Raw genomic sequence first — 14,824 nt, forward strand, 5'->3', positions numbered from 1 at the left:
AACCTGTCAGAGCCAAGTAACATGTCTGTCTGTCACAATGCCGACTTGGGGGCAGCTAAAGGCTGGGGAAACATCTATGATATCAGCCTGGCAGGAACGGCATTGGGTTTCTTCAGGCAGGGATTGAATGACTGCAAGCTTCTGAAAAGGAAGCAGGGATGCAGGTTATTTGGAAAGAGGGTAAGAGCCGAGGTACCATCTCACCAGCACACGCTGAAAGCTGAGTCATAGATCAGACACAGAGAGAGAGAGAGAGAGAGAGAGAGAGAGAGAGACAGAGAGCAGAGAGAGGGGAGGGGGATTGCTAACGTGGCTCAGGGAGTGGGCTGTGCCTTCTTCACACACAATAAAGGGAAACATTAGAAGGAAAACTGCGAGCTGAGGAGAGGAGGTGAATGGATGGGAGCAGGAGTGGACAACTGAGAGACTTTGTGCTGTACCAGACGACCAATCAGGATTTGGAACTAAGAAACCTTTCTAACAAGCTGCCACATTTCCAACTGAGGATTTATTGATTGGAGATTGTTTTAATGTTATTAATACCCTTGCAATTGCAATGGAATTACAGTATCTCTTATCAATTCTAAGTAATTAATCGGATTTAAATATTGTTGAGTGTTTTCTAGACTTTTGCCCCTGGCTCCAAGGTCCTGGTTATCACTTTGAGAATGAAGCCCATACAAAGACTGTTTCAGCTGCCAGTGACTGCTGTGAATCTGGTCAAAAACGCTCAGACACCAGAGGAAGCTAAAAGCCCGGTTTTGTCGCCCGATGGCGGGCAGCAAACGTGGTATAATGCCTTGCAGTCGGACGAGCTGCGGCTGTTAAGAACGCCGGATCAGGAGACGCCATTGGACGAGACTGCGGCCAGTAGCAGCCAAACTCAGCCACTGCGGTAGGAGGAACGCTTGCATGTGACCGTGCTAACAGCATTTCAAATTGTAATTGTCCTTCCATTCATGGAAATACCTTTAATAGATTTACAAAAGGGATCCTGATCACAGGTTGAGAACATTAGCCAGGTTTGTCATGGCTACAGGTTCGTCAGGTTATAACTTACAGTTTTTGACGGCATTGGCAGACAAACCAGTCATTTGAAAAATGTCACTCGTGGTTAGAAATCTTGTTTTATTGTGTAAACCAGAATCAATGCTCTTCAATTGATTCCACCAAAAGGATAATCAATATTTTATTATTTTGATATTAAAACGGTGTTTGGTGCATATGTAGCTGTTGGTTCTGTCTCAGTAGACAGTGCAGGTTCTGTCCCTGTACAAATATCCGCTAGCAATGAACTTTGTCTGTAACTTACACAAATGTAGATATTGCTGAGAAAGGTGTTTTTTTTTACCTGATCTAAGCCTTGTATGATGAAATCTTCAAGGTCAGTGTCTGCATTGGCCCCTGTTGGAGAACCATATATATATATATATATATATATATATATATATATATATATATATATATATATATATATATATATATATATATATATATATATATATATATATATATCAACCAACATTCTATTTTAAACAAAACAGCAATAATAAAATAGACTGTGTAAGAAGCAATAGTGTGTATTAGTAAGTTTGTTACAGTAAAACCAGACACAGGTCCATTTTTATACTGGACCTTAGTTAAGGGTAAAGAGCTGCAGTACTTGAATTCTTCACAATGTTCTTTATGCGCAGTTAGCGTATGAGCCAGACTGCATGATATGGGATATTATGACATTTGCGGGTAACATTTTTAAAAATTGTCAGAAATCCAGGTGGGATTAAGTCCTGCAGTCGGATTGGCAGTTTCATTATGTTGTCAGTCACTGATTCTAAGCACTCCATTGCACTGCTGCTGCCTGCATCACTACAGCCGTTCTGCTGGACTCACAGAAATAAGCTTTTTGTCTCCAAGGCAAAATGTGCTAATTTTCTTTTTACTGAAAGGAAATGCAACCAGTAGGTTTTTGTGATAAAGAAGATCACTGTGGTGAGCTTGTGTTGCTTTTGTCTGTAAATTATTTAACAATTTCAATTATTTTGATGATTCAGTTTACTATCCTGTGACCATGTCCTGGAAGTTATTGTTTTTACGGTTCAGTGTGGGGAGGAGAGTAGTCTATATTAAGTTTGCATTACTCACAAGTACTGCACTCACATAAACACTGCACTGATCTGCATCTGAAGCCTACACCTCTTAGCTCAAGGTGACTTATTCGAGTGGAAACAGGTGTTTCTTTGATGGTTTCTGTGATTTGGGCCATTCTAACACCTGTTGCTAGTCACAATATTGACATTTTTCCTGCTGTAATTAGCGCCATTCATACCTGTGCAAGGTGAATGTCTAATATCAGCATTCACACAGTGTTCTTAATGGGATCAGTAAGATGCCCTTTACACTTTACCAACTGGGGCTCCACATCACCCAGGGATAGAAGTATCTGAATCAAAACTCTTTTCAGCACTGATGACATTGAAAAGGACTTCTAGTCAAGCGTTTGTCATTGAACTCCTTTAGTTTCTTTCAGTATTTAATTAGCCGTATGGAGTGTTTTGTTGTGATTGTTTCTAAATAGTTGCACGCACTCTCACACTAATTTTGTGGATCACATATGTAACATGATGTCACAAAGACGGCCGGAGTGGGTGGCGTCAGACCAGAAACAGGAACACAAACGACAGAGAGATGGGGTTTTGGTGAGGCTGAACGCGTGATCGCGTTCAGCATTTAATAAACAGAACAGAAAATAAAAGGTTGGAACAGACAAAAACACTGGACACGGCACTATAGCCAAAATAAATAGACATACAAAACGACTAAACACTAAACAGACGGTGCAGGACAGACAGACGAACAAACACGGTGAGTGAAAACACTTAACTATTCTTCTTCTTATTATTATTACCTCCGTCTCCAATCCCGTTCTCCACTCACTGAACACCAACCCTGACTGAGTGCTACGTGTCTCTATATATACTGTTGTGCTGGGATTCAATTACTAATTAATTATTCACTTGAATCCCAGCACGTGAATTAATTCTGTGCAACCCCGTGCTCACATATTACATTTAACCAGCACGTGAAGTGATTTGTGCTCTCCTCGTGCCTAAATACAAATCTACACTTTAAATATACGTGAAACACAGACCCGTTTATATCCCGTGTACCAATCTATACACCAACATTAACACACACACGCACGCAACATACAACACAGATCACACAAATGCACACAGGGGCGGGGCACTTTGCCACATATACCCCCCCTTGTGCGCAGCACACATGGCCTCAACGGCCACCTCCCCCCTTAAAAACCCAGCAGTCCAGAACAAAGTCTCGGGCTGGGAAGGGAGGCTTCAGTGGGCCCTTGGCTGGCAATGCTGTCAGCACCCCTGCCGGTAGTGGCACGGCTGACAGCCTGTTGGTCCCATCCTGCAGCGAAAAAGCTGCGGGGGCAGGTGGTCCCCCGACCTCCCCCTTCTTCGTAGCCGGCAGCTCCCTCCTGTGGGGCTCCGGCCACAAGAACTCCTGCAGCGAAACTGCTGCTGGGGAAAGTGGTCTCCAGACCTCCTCCCCCTTCTTCGTGGCCGGCAGCTCCCCTTTCTGGGGCTCCGGCCACCGTACTCCCTGCGGAGGTACGGGCAGCAGAGGCAGCTCCTGCTCCTCTGCTCCGGGCGGTGGCGGAGGCAGAGGCAGCTCCAGCTCCTCTGCTCCTGGCGGTGGTGGAGGCAGAGGCAGCTCCAGCTCCTCTGCTCCTTGCGGTGGTGGAGGCAGAGGCAGCTCCTGCTCCTCTGCTCCTGGAGGTGGTGGAGGCAGAGGCAGCTCCTGCTCCTCTGCTCCTGGAGGTGGTGGTGGCGGAGGCAGAGGCAGCTCCTGCCCCTCTGCTCCTGGAGGTGGTGGAGGCAGAGGCAGCTCCTGCTCCTCTGCTCCTGGAGGTGGTGGAGGTAGAGGCAGCTCCAGCTCCTCTGCTCCTGGCGGTGCTGGCTCCCTCTGCTGTGGCGGCTGGGCATGTGCACGCCGTGCTGCCTTCAGCAGCATAGCGAGAGGCTGCTGGGGGACACCAGCATCCTGCCCTTCTCCCCCCCAAAAATTTTCAGGGGGTTGAGCCTGTAACTCCTCCCCTTCTGGCTCCTGGGGCTGAACCAGCAGGCATTTTCCCTCTGCTGGTGGCTTGGGTCCCAGGGCTGTGGAAGCCCCGACTTGCCTCCCTTTGGGCTGTGGACGCCCCGACTCCTCCCTGTTGGGCTGTGGACGCCCCGACTCCTCCCTGTTGGGCTGTGGACGCCCCGACTCCTCCCTGTTGGGCTGTGGACGCCCCGACTCCTCCCTGTTGGGCTGTGGACGCCCCGACTCCTCCCTGTTGGGCTGTGGACGCCCCGACTCCTCCCTGTTGGGCTGTGGACGCCCCGACTCCTCCCTGTTGGGCTGTGGACGTTCGGGCTCCCCCCACTCAGGCGTAGGACGTTCGGGCTCCTCCCACTCAGGCGTAGGACGTTCGGGCTCCTCCCACTCAGGCGTAGGACGTTCGGGCTCCTCCCACTCAGGCGTAGGACGTTCGGGCTCCTCCCACTCAGGCGTAGGACGTTCAGGCTCCTCCCGCTTGGGCTGTGGACGCTCAGGCTCCTCCCATTTGGGCTGTGGACGCTCAGGCTCCTCCCATTTGGGCTGTGGAGGCAAAACCAGCAGGCATTCACCCTCTGCTGGTGGAGATGGGGACAGCAGGTACTCACCCTCTGCTGGTGGAGATGGGGACAGCAGGCATTCACCCTCTGCTGGTGGGCCTGCTACCTGGGCTGCTGTTCCTTTTATCGTTGCCTCCAGGTAGCTGAGGAGAAACTCCACACCTTCCTCCAAGGTGTTTGGGGTGTGTTCCTCCTGATAGGCCTCCCATCTCTCACTGTCCATCATCCACAGGGCCCGGACGATTATGGGCAGAGACTGGGCCTCCAGCCCAGCATTCTCTAGGAACCAGCCCCGCAGTTTGATGGCGTCTTCTGCCATTGACCTTTTTTTTTTTTTTTTTTTTTTTTTTTTTTTTTCCCAGACCCCTCCTGGTCTGACGCTTGGAGGCGCGGCTATCCCACGATGACACCACGTGTCACAAAGACGGCCGGAGTGGGTGGCGTCAGACCAGAAACAGGAACACAAACGACAGAGAGATGGGGTTTTGGTGAGGCTGAACGCGTGATCGCGTTCAGCATTTAATAAACAGAACAGAAAATAAAAGGTTGGAACAGACAAAAACACTGGACACGGCACTATAGCCAAAATAAATAGACATACAAAACGACTAAACACTAAACAGACGGTGCAGGACAGACAGACGAACAAACACGGTGAGTGAAAACACTTAACTATTCTTCTTCTTATTATTATTACCTCCGTCTCCAATCCCGTTCTCCACTCACTGAACACCAACCCTGACTGAGTGCTACGTGTCTCTATATATACTGTTGTGCTGGGATTCAATTACTAATTAATTATTCACTTGAATCCCAGCACGTGAATTAATTCTGTGCAACCCCGTGCTCACATATTACATTTAACCAGCACGTGAAGTGATTTGTGCTCTCCTCGTGCCTAAATACAAATCTACACTTTAAATATACGTGAAACACAGACCCGTTTATATCCCGTGTACCAATCTATACACCAACATTAACACACACACGCACGCAACATACAACACAGATCACACAAATGCACACAGGGGCGGGGCACTTTGCCACACATGACCACAGATATTTACATACTCAGAAGTGCATGTTAACGTTTATATATTTTCTTCCCTTGTCTGGGCCTGTTTAGGGGCTGGTCTTCTGTTCTAGTTGACTGCCATAGACATATAAACCAGGCTAGGTCAGCATTAATAATCCTGTTTTACAGGTTTGTTGGGCATCCCTCTGGGATTACAGCTTGCAAGTACTTCAGTGATGTAGGCACAAGATTGCAGCCACGAATGTTCAAGTTCATCCCACATATCCTTGTTTGATTGAGCTCCGGGGACTGGCACAGACAATACCAGCAAGGTGAATGGTCACATTGACATCTTGTAATGGTCAGGTTGGCATTCAGCACTGTGGTCTGGGCTTGATCAGAAGCAATGTTCAGGTCTTCCATAGGAATCTAAGGACCCAGTTTGCATGTGCAGAACGTGGAGGGTCCACTGCATATGGGTGGGTTCTTATAAGGGGCTCATGAGAGCAGAAGAAAAACATATTTGTATGAATCAGTAGTATTGGCGAGAGCAGCCTTTTACACGTCCTCAAATTGTTTAGCTATTTTATTTTGGATTGATGTTTTAATCGAATAACAGAAGTATTCATTCAGGGGAGATATTTGTGGTTTGTAGTATTACATTCCTTGTTGCCGTGGAAACAGACCCCAGTTGTTGCACTTTATTACATCCAGTTAAAGCAGCGCACTATTACCATGGGAATAATTCCATCAGCATTTTGTTTTTAAATTCTTTTCATGGGTGTCCTGGGAACAACTTTACACTCATGTGCAGTACTTCGAAAGGTATATGTAATGTAGATTCATTTCCATAATAATTATGTGAGCATCTTTAAAAATGAAAGGTAATGAATCTAGTCAAAGTACATTATAGTACATTATGCTTTAAATATCTTAGTGTCAATGCAAACTTAACACTTGTACAAATACTGTTTCTTTCAAACTCCAATAATTATGCGCTGTAACCTATTTCACTGCAAACAGCAGACTGCTCTAGGCCTTGTATACCACACCAATGGTTTATAATAGTGGTACCATTTTTTTGCTTCAGCTAGGAACTAATAAAAACCTGGACCATACCTGATGACCAGAGCTAAAAAACACCACACAGCTGATCATGTGATACATCACATGCATTTCCTTCTAGTACCATGGAAAGTAGCCACAGTATGTGCATAATTTGTGGTATGTGGTAATTTGGGTTAAATTGCTGACAGAACTGCCCTAGTCATTGTATTCAGCACACAGACTCATCTTCCCACCATTAAGCCCTGCCACAGTGAGCACAATTGGCATGCCAGAAATCAGCCCACTTAGATAGAATTCCCACGGGAGGTCTTATGATCTCTTTGTCTCAGTCTTGATGTTTCCTTTCTACTGGACTAAGATACCCTGGTTCTACTTCAGCTTGCAATGATCTGTTATCATGCAGCACTGAATGCAATACTATGTTAAACATGGCCTTTTGTCCAAAGAATTTATACCGGTATCAGTGTTGATAGATCAGATTAATTACATTTAAATTGTTGAAATTGTTCTGGAGAGATTTGTGACCATTCCTGTTTCAGTTCCTTCAGCGGTGGATGGAAAATGTGCTGCTGCTTAGTCTATAGAATAACCCATAGAGTCACCACGAGTTCCTTATCAGTAATGTTTGCATAACAGGGTTATCAGATGCCAAATGTTAGTGTATGAGAGAATATAGGCATTAGTAGAAGCGTTCACACTCTAGGAGTGTCGATATAACTCCGACACAGGCGCTTGCCATCGTATAACTATTGTATACTGCTTTTTCTATTCATGTCCAACCTTTATTTAGTCCATTATCACTTTCATTGAAAAGATGGAAAAGGTTGATGAAGAGAATACTGTTAAGCGGCTGAGCTATGTGGCTGATGTGTGTCTCAGGTATGTTTTTTTTTTTTTTTAAAGCAGGTGATGTCAACTGTACCGATATTAAGAATAAAGCATGGTTAGAACTTCTTTGTGTTTTGTCACGGAAGACAGCAGGATAAACTGGTGCTCTGATAGCTGAAAGATCCACAGCAGTCTAGAATAATGGATATGGAAGTAAACCAAACTATCCACCCTCCATTCAATTCTTGTCAGATCTGTTGTCTTGCCCAGTGTAACTAAACTAAGGTTTACAACAAGGAGATGTAGCATTTATAAATAACAATATAAATATGATGTTTCGCAGACACTTTTATCCAAAGCGACTTACAGATACAAGAGGGTGAACTATGCATCAACAACAACTGCAGAGTCACTTACAATAGGACCTCAGTTTTATGTCTCATCCAAAGGACGGAGAACAAGGAGGTTAAGTTACTTGCTCAGGGGCACGCACAGTGAGTCAGTGGCTGAGATTGAACCAGGAACCTCCTGGTAACAAGCCCCTTTCTTTAACCACTGAGCCACCAAGCCACAAATTATCCTGGGAGGGACAGCACATTGACACAAGTATGTGCTATATGTGACCATAGTATATAAAATGCTATTTAATTGTTTAGCAGCTAGTGACATCTCTAAACATACATTATTTATTTAGGTATGGGGCAGCATAAAGCTCCAGAGGGTAAAGGAATGGAAAGAAAATGCCCTTTCACCCTGTCACATTTGAAAGATTTCTGTGTTATTGATTTGTGCTGTATTGTTACAACATGAGATGAACACCTCCATCCCTTGTTATGATGAATAGGTTAGTAACTTGGATACCCAGTGCAAACAGACGGAATTGCATTTCGAGTCTGTTAATAAATCTCAGCTCCATATTCTTCAAGGACCCCATTGAGCTGCATCTTCCTGACAGTGGTAATAAAACATGTGAACCTGCTGGCTAAGTGCACACAGTACTTTCTCACGTATTCTGACACATCGAAACTGTTTTTTGCTTTACACTTCTTGTTTAGTATTATGTGGATTTCCCATGTTCTTATTATAAAAGAAATCTCTGAATTATCATTACAAATGTGGTATCTGAATCAGTGGTGAAAACGTTAGCCAAAAGGATTGTAAATGTAGTTAAGAAGATAAGAAATAGTAGTAATACTGTGCTAAATGTTTGCTGTTGGGTAAAGGTTGCTAAAAGTTTAAAACACTCATTGGAATTTGGTACATGCACCAAAAAAGAAATGGCAGAAACCTAGCAGCCTGTCAGAATTCTACACAAGCAAATTTAGTAAGACAGCTTCTGGTATATCCTTGTTGTATATCTGTGATAAAGCTGAAGGTAATGTTAAAGTAATACAAAACAATGAATTTAGCAGAGAACCCGTAAAACAAAACTACCCCATGCTTTGGCATAGGCTTCAAAAGAAAAAAAAAACGGCTGGAAGCTATGTAAAACTGGAATGCTGGAATGCTATTGTAGAGGTTGCTGTGGCAACGGTGTGGCCTGTGGTGGTATCAGACAGCAGCTAACTAATGGTAACTGAAACACAACACTTAAAGGAGAAACGTCAGCCTACTGTATCGCTCAACCAATTACTCAGGGAAGTGAAGTAACAATTATTAGCTCCCAATGCTAGGCCTTAATTGTGTTGACCCTCTCATATGTACTAGAAACACTCTACAGAATCGTGTTTGTGACTCTTCTATGTCTGGGTATTCACCACCTGCATCAGGATGAGGAATGAGGCTGTATAGATCTAGAAAGGAATTGCTGAGCTGAAGGTTTATAAACATATGGGTCTGATTGCGGACAGAGTGGTCTGAAACTCCACTGGTTTGCATTTCATGGTGTTCGCCATAAGGAATTTAAAGCTTTTAATTGAAGAGAATACAGTGAAAGTCCATCAAAAAAGTAAGCAGTCATTAAATATCTCTATATGAGTTTGCCTCAAGTAATGTCAAACCGGTACGCTGCTTCAGGGGTCATTGGCTGAAATCTTGCTGACCCCATCAAACTGAGTTACTTTTCTTATTTTGTGTTGAGGTGGGTTTGTGTTGGTTGTGTTGTGTTCGACTGCATCTGACAAGTAAACAAGCTATATATCGTTTCAAAAAGTCTGTTTTGTCACTTTCAGTTCAGCTCGATTGTGTTTAAATGGAACTTAATCCAGAAACCAGTCTGATAGACCAGCCTCCAAGCCACCATGAACAGGAGTCAGGCTTGCTTGCACATGCAGTTACAGGACTAAAGTATTGCTCCTCACACAGCACCCTGCACCAGAGCAGCCCTGCTACAACATGGCAATCCTGTTACCCCTAGAAACCCTAAAATGCTGAATAACAAGGATTTCCCAGGATCCAATTCCCACTTAAGCAACCTAGAAGTGCCAATAGCTTCCAGTAGCTGCTAACAAAAGGAAAAATAGACTCCCTTTAAACTCAAAAGTGTCTTAACATTATGTTACCGGTACTGGAAGAAAAAAGGGACAGTAGTAGCACTGGGGCAGCTACAGTACAACGGGATGGTGAGTGGTCATTTTCATATTGTGACGTACCAATGTGCGTCTTACAATAAACCAGTTAATTCAGAAACGCACTGTTTGTGAGTGACTATTTATTCAACTGGCTGGGGGCTTTAACCCCAGAAGACCCTGACATGGTATCAGTGTGGTTCTGTGACAGGAGTTCTGTGGAATATCCATTGTGTTGCAGTTGCTGGTAGTGTTCATTAGTTATATTTTTTAAAGGGCCAGCACATTACAATGGGGACTGAAATACAAATTGGGAACAAAATAGGAGATGGGAGCAAAATAGGAAAGTGCTGCCATGTGGATGTAAGAAGAGGTCAATCAGTAGGACTATGGAGTTGTCTTGAGGCACAGAGATTCCACTGGCATTTACTGTTTCCCAGCTGAAGAGAATCGAATGGTAATGGTCCCATGCTGACATTGTTTAAATAAAGAGAAGCAGGTTTTGAATCGTTGGCTATTTCCATAGCGACATTGTGTCCCTTTATAGCTAGCACAGTGGAAAGCTTTTACCAAGCAAACATGAAATGTACAATTCCTGGAAACGTCATTCGATTTTTTTGTTGTTATGTACTCTTAAGTAATTAATTTAATTGCGAGTCATTTGTACTTCTGTTGTAGTACACCAAGAAACATAGTAATACATCACCAGTGTCTTACCACATTTTGTTAAAGGAATTAATGTCCTTTAATGTGTTGTTTTTCACAAAGTCAAGAAAGTACACTTTCTTAGTAGTGTGTGCAGCCAGTTGTGCACATACATACTGTGGCAGAGCAGGGCTCTGCCCTTAGAAATACTGGCAGGGAAGGAGTTAAATTCTCCTCCCTGCCCAGATTGATTGTGTCAGGTGGGAGCAATCAGTTAATTAATCATCCAATTAAGGACCCAGCCACCTGGCATAAAAGGAGGCCTCAGCCTCTCATTTTGGGGCGAGAGTTCTAGAAGGAGAAGAGTGTTTCTGTGTGTGCTGTGTGTTTTGTTAGTGTTTTGAAGACCAGTGAAGGCAACGCCCAGCCTGGAAACTTTATTTGTAAGTTTTGTTTTGTGTTTATTATTTCTGTTTAAAACCTTTTTGTTTGGCCCTTGTGCCTGTTTATTTTGTATTTTTGTTTATTAAAAAGCTTTATTTTGAACTTCAAACTGTCTCTGAGTCTCAAACCTCGGTCAATCCTGTCACAGTTGGTGTCAGAAATGGGATAGCGCCACCTGGAGGCTCAGAGCAGTAATTATTTTTATTTTTTTTCTTTTTCCTTGAATTTTGGGAGTTTTTTTTTGGGAAAAAAAAAAGAGAAAATGGGGAAGAAGAGCAGACAGCGGCAAAGGCAGGAGATGCAGCAGGTGAAGAAATGTAAGCTGCTGCAACAACAGCCACCCCAGCTGGAGGACCCAGCCAGCCTTTTTCCCTGGTGCTCTTGGTGCGGGAAGGTGGATCATCGGTGGAGGTCCTGTCCAGATGGGCCACCAGCTGACTGGTATGGGCGCTGTGAGGCGGATGGCCACAGCTGGGCAGGATGCCCCAACAATCTGGACCAGGAGCAGCTGCAAACCCCGTCCTCGGCAGCCACCCCACCACTTCCAACATCACCGCCTTCACCACCATCCCAGGAAATATGGGACTGGTTGATGCACCCTGAAGCGGACCTCTTCCATGACCTCCCCATAGTTATCAACACGCTGTGGCGTCGAGATGGGGGGAGGTGGGAAAAGTGGGAGGAACAGCATCACCCGGCGTCCTTCGCAGAGCTGGCCCTGATGGTCGTAAACTACCTGGCGGTAGATATGGGAGAGCCCCCAGTCATTCCAATAAAGAAGGGGAGGAGCCGCCGTCCCGAGAGCCAGAAGGGGAGGAGCCGCCGTCCCGAGAGCCAGAATGGGAGCCGCTGCCGTCGCCCAGAGAGGGGGAGCCCGAACGTCCACAGCCCGAGAGGGAGGAGCCCGAACGTCCACAGCCCGAGAGGGAGGAGCCCGAACGTCCACAGCCCGAGAGGGAGGAGCCCGAACGTCCACAGCCTGAGAGGGAGGAGCCCGAACGTCCACAGCCCGAGAGGGAGGAGCCCGAACGTCCACAGCCCGAGAGGGAGGAGCCCGAACGTCCACAGCCCGAGAGGGAGGAGCCCGAACGTCCACAGCCTGAGAGGGAGGAGCCCGAACGTCCACAGCCTGAGAGGGAGGAGCCCGAACGTCCACAGCCCGAGAGGGAGGAGCCTGAACGTCCACAGCCCGAGGGGGAGGAGCTCGAGCGGGAGGAGTCGGTGCGTCCACGGCCCGAGCGGGAGGAGTCTGTGCGTCCACGGCCCGAGCGGGAGGAGTCGGTGCGTCCACGGGCCAAAAAGGGGAAGCCCACAGGCCCAGGGCTGAAGGGACCCTCAGGGGAAGAATACAGGCTGTTCCCACCTCCACCGCCAGCAGAGGGGGAACAGCCGGAGCTGTCTCTCCCTCCTCCGCCAGCAGAGGGAGACGAGTTGCTGTTCCCGCCTCCGCCAGCAGAGGGAGACGAGCTGCTGTTCCTGCCTCCGCCAGCAGAGGGAGACGAGCTGCTGTTCCCGCCTCTGCCAGCAGAGGGAGACGAGCCGCTGTTCCCGCCTCCGCCAGCAGAGGGAGACGAGCTGCTGTTTTTCCCGTCTCCGCCAGCAGAGGGAGACGAGCCGCCGTTCCCGTCTCCGCCAGCAGAGGGAGACGAGCCGCCGTTCCCGCCTCCGCCAGCAGAGGGAGACGAGCCGCCGTTTCCGCCTCCGCCAGCAGAGGGAGTCGGGCCGCCGTTCCCGCCTCCGCCAGCAGAGGGAGTCGGGCCGCCGTTCCCGCCTCCGCCAGCAGAGGGAGTAGGGCCGCCGTTCCCGCCTCCGCCACCAGAGGGAGACGGGACGCCGTTCCTGCCTCCGCCACCAGAGGGAGATGTTCCAGGTTCCCTACCAGCGTTCATGGGATTTGAAGGTCCAGGGCCCCCACTATTGAAGGAAGCTTGGGGGATCCGGCATCAACCCCGCCCACCACCGCCCGTTGAAATAGCCCACCCAAGGGACATAAGGGGACTCTTGGGGGGAGGGCTTGGGTTCAAAGGGGGGGGGAGTTTGGCTTATTGCGGCCTCCGTACTTTGTACGTGGAGGGAGGTGTGTGGCAGAGCAGGGCTCTGCCCTTAGAAATACTGGCAGGGAAGGAGTTAAATTCTCCTCCCTGCCCAGATTGATTGTGTCAGGTGGGAGCAATCAGTTAATTAATCATCCAATTAAGGACCCAGCCACCTGGCATAAAAGGAGGCCTCAGCCTCTCATTTTGGGGAGAGAGTTCTAGAAGGAGAAGAGTGTTTCTGAGTGTTTCTGAGTGTTTCTGAGTGTTTCTGAGTGTTTCTGAGTGTTTCTGAGTGTTTCTGAGTGTTTCTGAGACCAGTGAAGGCAACGCCCAGCCTGGAAACTTTATTTGTAAGTTTTGTTTTGTGTTTATTATTTCTGTTTAAAACCTTTTTGTTTGGCACTTGTGCCTGTTTATTTTGTATTTTTGTTTATTAAAAAGCTTTATTTTGAACTTCAAACTGTCTCTGAGTCTCAAACCTCGGTCAATCCTGTCACACATACATACATACATACATACATACATACATACAACCTTGTACTTGGCTTGATTCATGCATCCTTCACAAAGACAAATCTGCCCGATTCCAGCCTTGCTGAAGCACCCCCAGATGAGTCCAATTTTCAGCTTTGCCCAACACCTGGTCGTCTAATGGTTAGACGGAGACCTGGAGAGGCCTACAAGCCACAGTGTCTCGCACCCACTGTGAAATGTGATGGAGGATCGGTGATGATCTGGGGGTGCTTCAGCAAGGCTGGAATCGGGCAGCTTTGGCATGAATCAAGCCAAGTACAAGGTTGTCCTGGAAGAAAACTTGCTTCCTTCTGCTCTGACAATGTTCCCCAACTCTGAGGATTGGTTTTTCCAGCAGGACAATGATCCATGCCACACAGCCAGGTCAATCAAGGTGTGGATGGAGGACCACCAGATCAAGACCCTGTCATGGCCAGCCCAATCGCCAGACCTGATCCCCATTGAAAACCTCTGGAATGTGATCAAGAGGAAGATGGATGGTCACAAGCCATCAAACAAAGCCGAGCTGCTTGAATTTTTGTGCCAGGAGTGGCATAAAGTCACCCAACATCAATGTGAAAGACTGGTGGAGAGCATGCCAAGACGCATGAAAGCTGTGCTTGAAAATCAGGGTTATTCCACCAAATACTGATTTCTGAACTCTTCCTAAGTTAAAACATTAGTATTGTGTTGTTTAAAAATGAATATGAACTTATTTTCTTTGCATTATTCGAGGTCTGACAACACTGCATCTTTTTTGTTATTTTGACCAGTTGTCATTTTCTGCAAATAAATGCTCTAAATGACAATATTTTTATTTGGAATTTGGGAGAAATGTTGTCAGTAGTTTATAGAATAAAACAAAAATGTTCATTTTACCCAAACACATACCTATAAATAGTAAAACCAGAGAAACTGATAATTTTGCAGTGGTCTCTTAATTTTTTCCAGAGCTGTATATATAAGGGATCATTACATTATGCATAAATCCAGTTTGGCTCGCACATATTAATAAAAACTCTTCTTTGCTCATATTTTGCTATAAAAGTAATAATATCTGACTCTTGTTGAACATTGCATTATTTA

General features: G+C 46.3%; 1 protein-coding gene across 8 annotated transcripts in view; it reads left to right on the forward strand.

Moving 5' to 3' along the window:
• LOC117429198 (AP-3 complex subunit beta-2-like) overlaps positions 1-14,824 on the forward strand; it is a 68,485-nt gene that overhangs the window by 16,432 nt on the left and 37,229 nt on the right. Inside the window, exon 1 of one of the 8 annotated variants that reach the window (XM_058998491.1) lies at positions 359-895. The exons of 5 other annotated variants lie outside the window; for them this stretch is intronic. In XM_058998491.1, coding sequence (XP_058854474.1) covers positions 669-895 — 227 coding nt within the window. In that variant the 5' untranslated portion in view covers positions 359-668. Of the gene's footprint in view, positions 1-358; positions 896-14,824 lie in introns of those variants that run through there. 2 more of the 8 variants (XM_058998492.1, XM_034048452.3) reach the window with 2 other exon arrangements.

This window comes from Acipenser ruthenus, chromosome 24 (genome assembly GCF_902713425.1).
Source record: "Acipenser ruthenus chromosome 24, fAciRut3.2 maternal haplotype, whole genome shotgun sequence".
NCBI lineage: Eukaryota > Metazoa > Chordata > Actinopteri > Acipenseriformes > Acipenseridae > Acipenser > Acipenser ruthenus.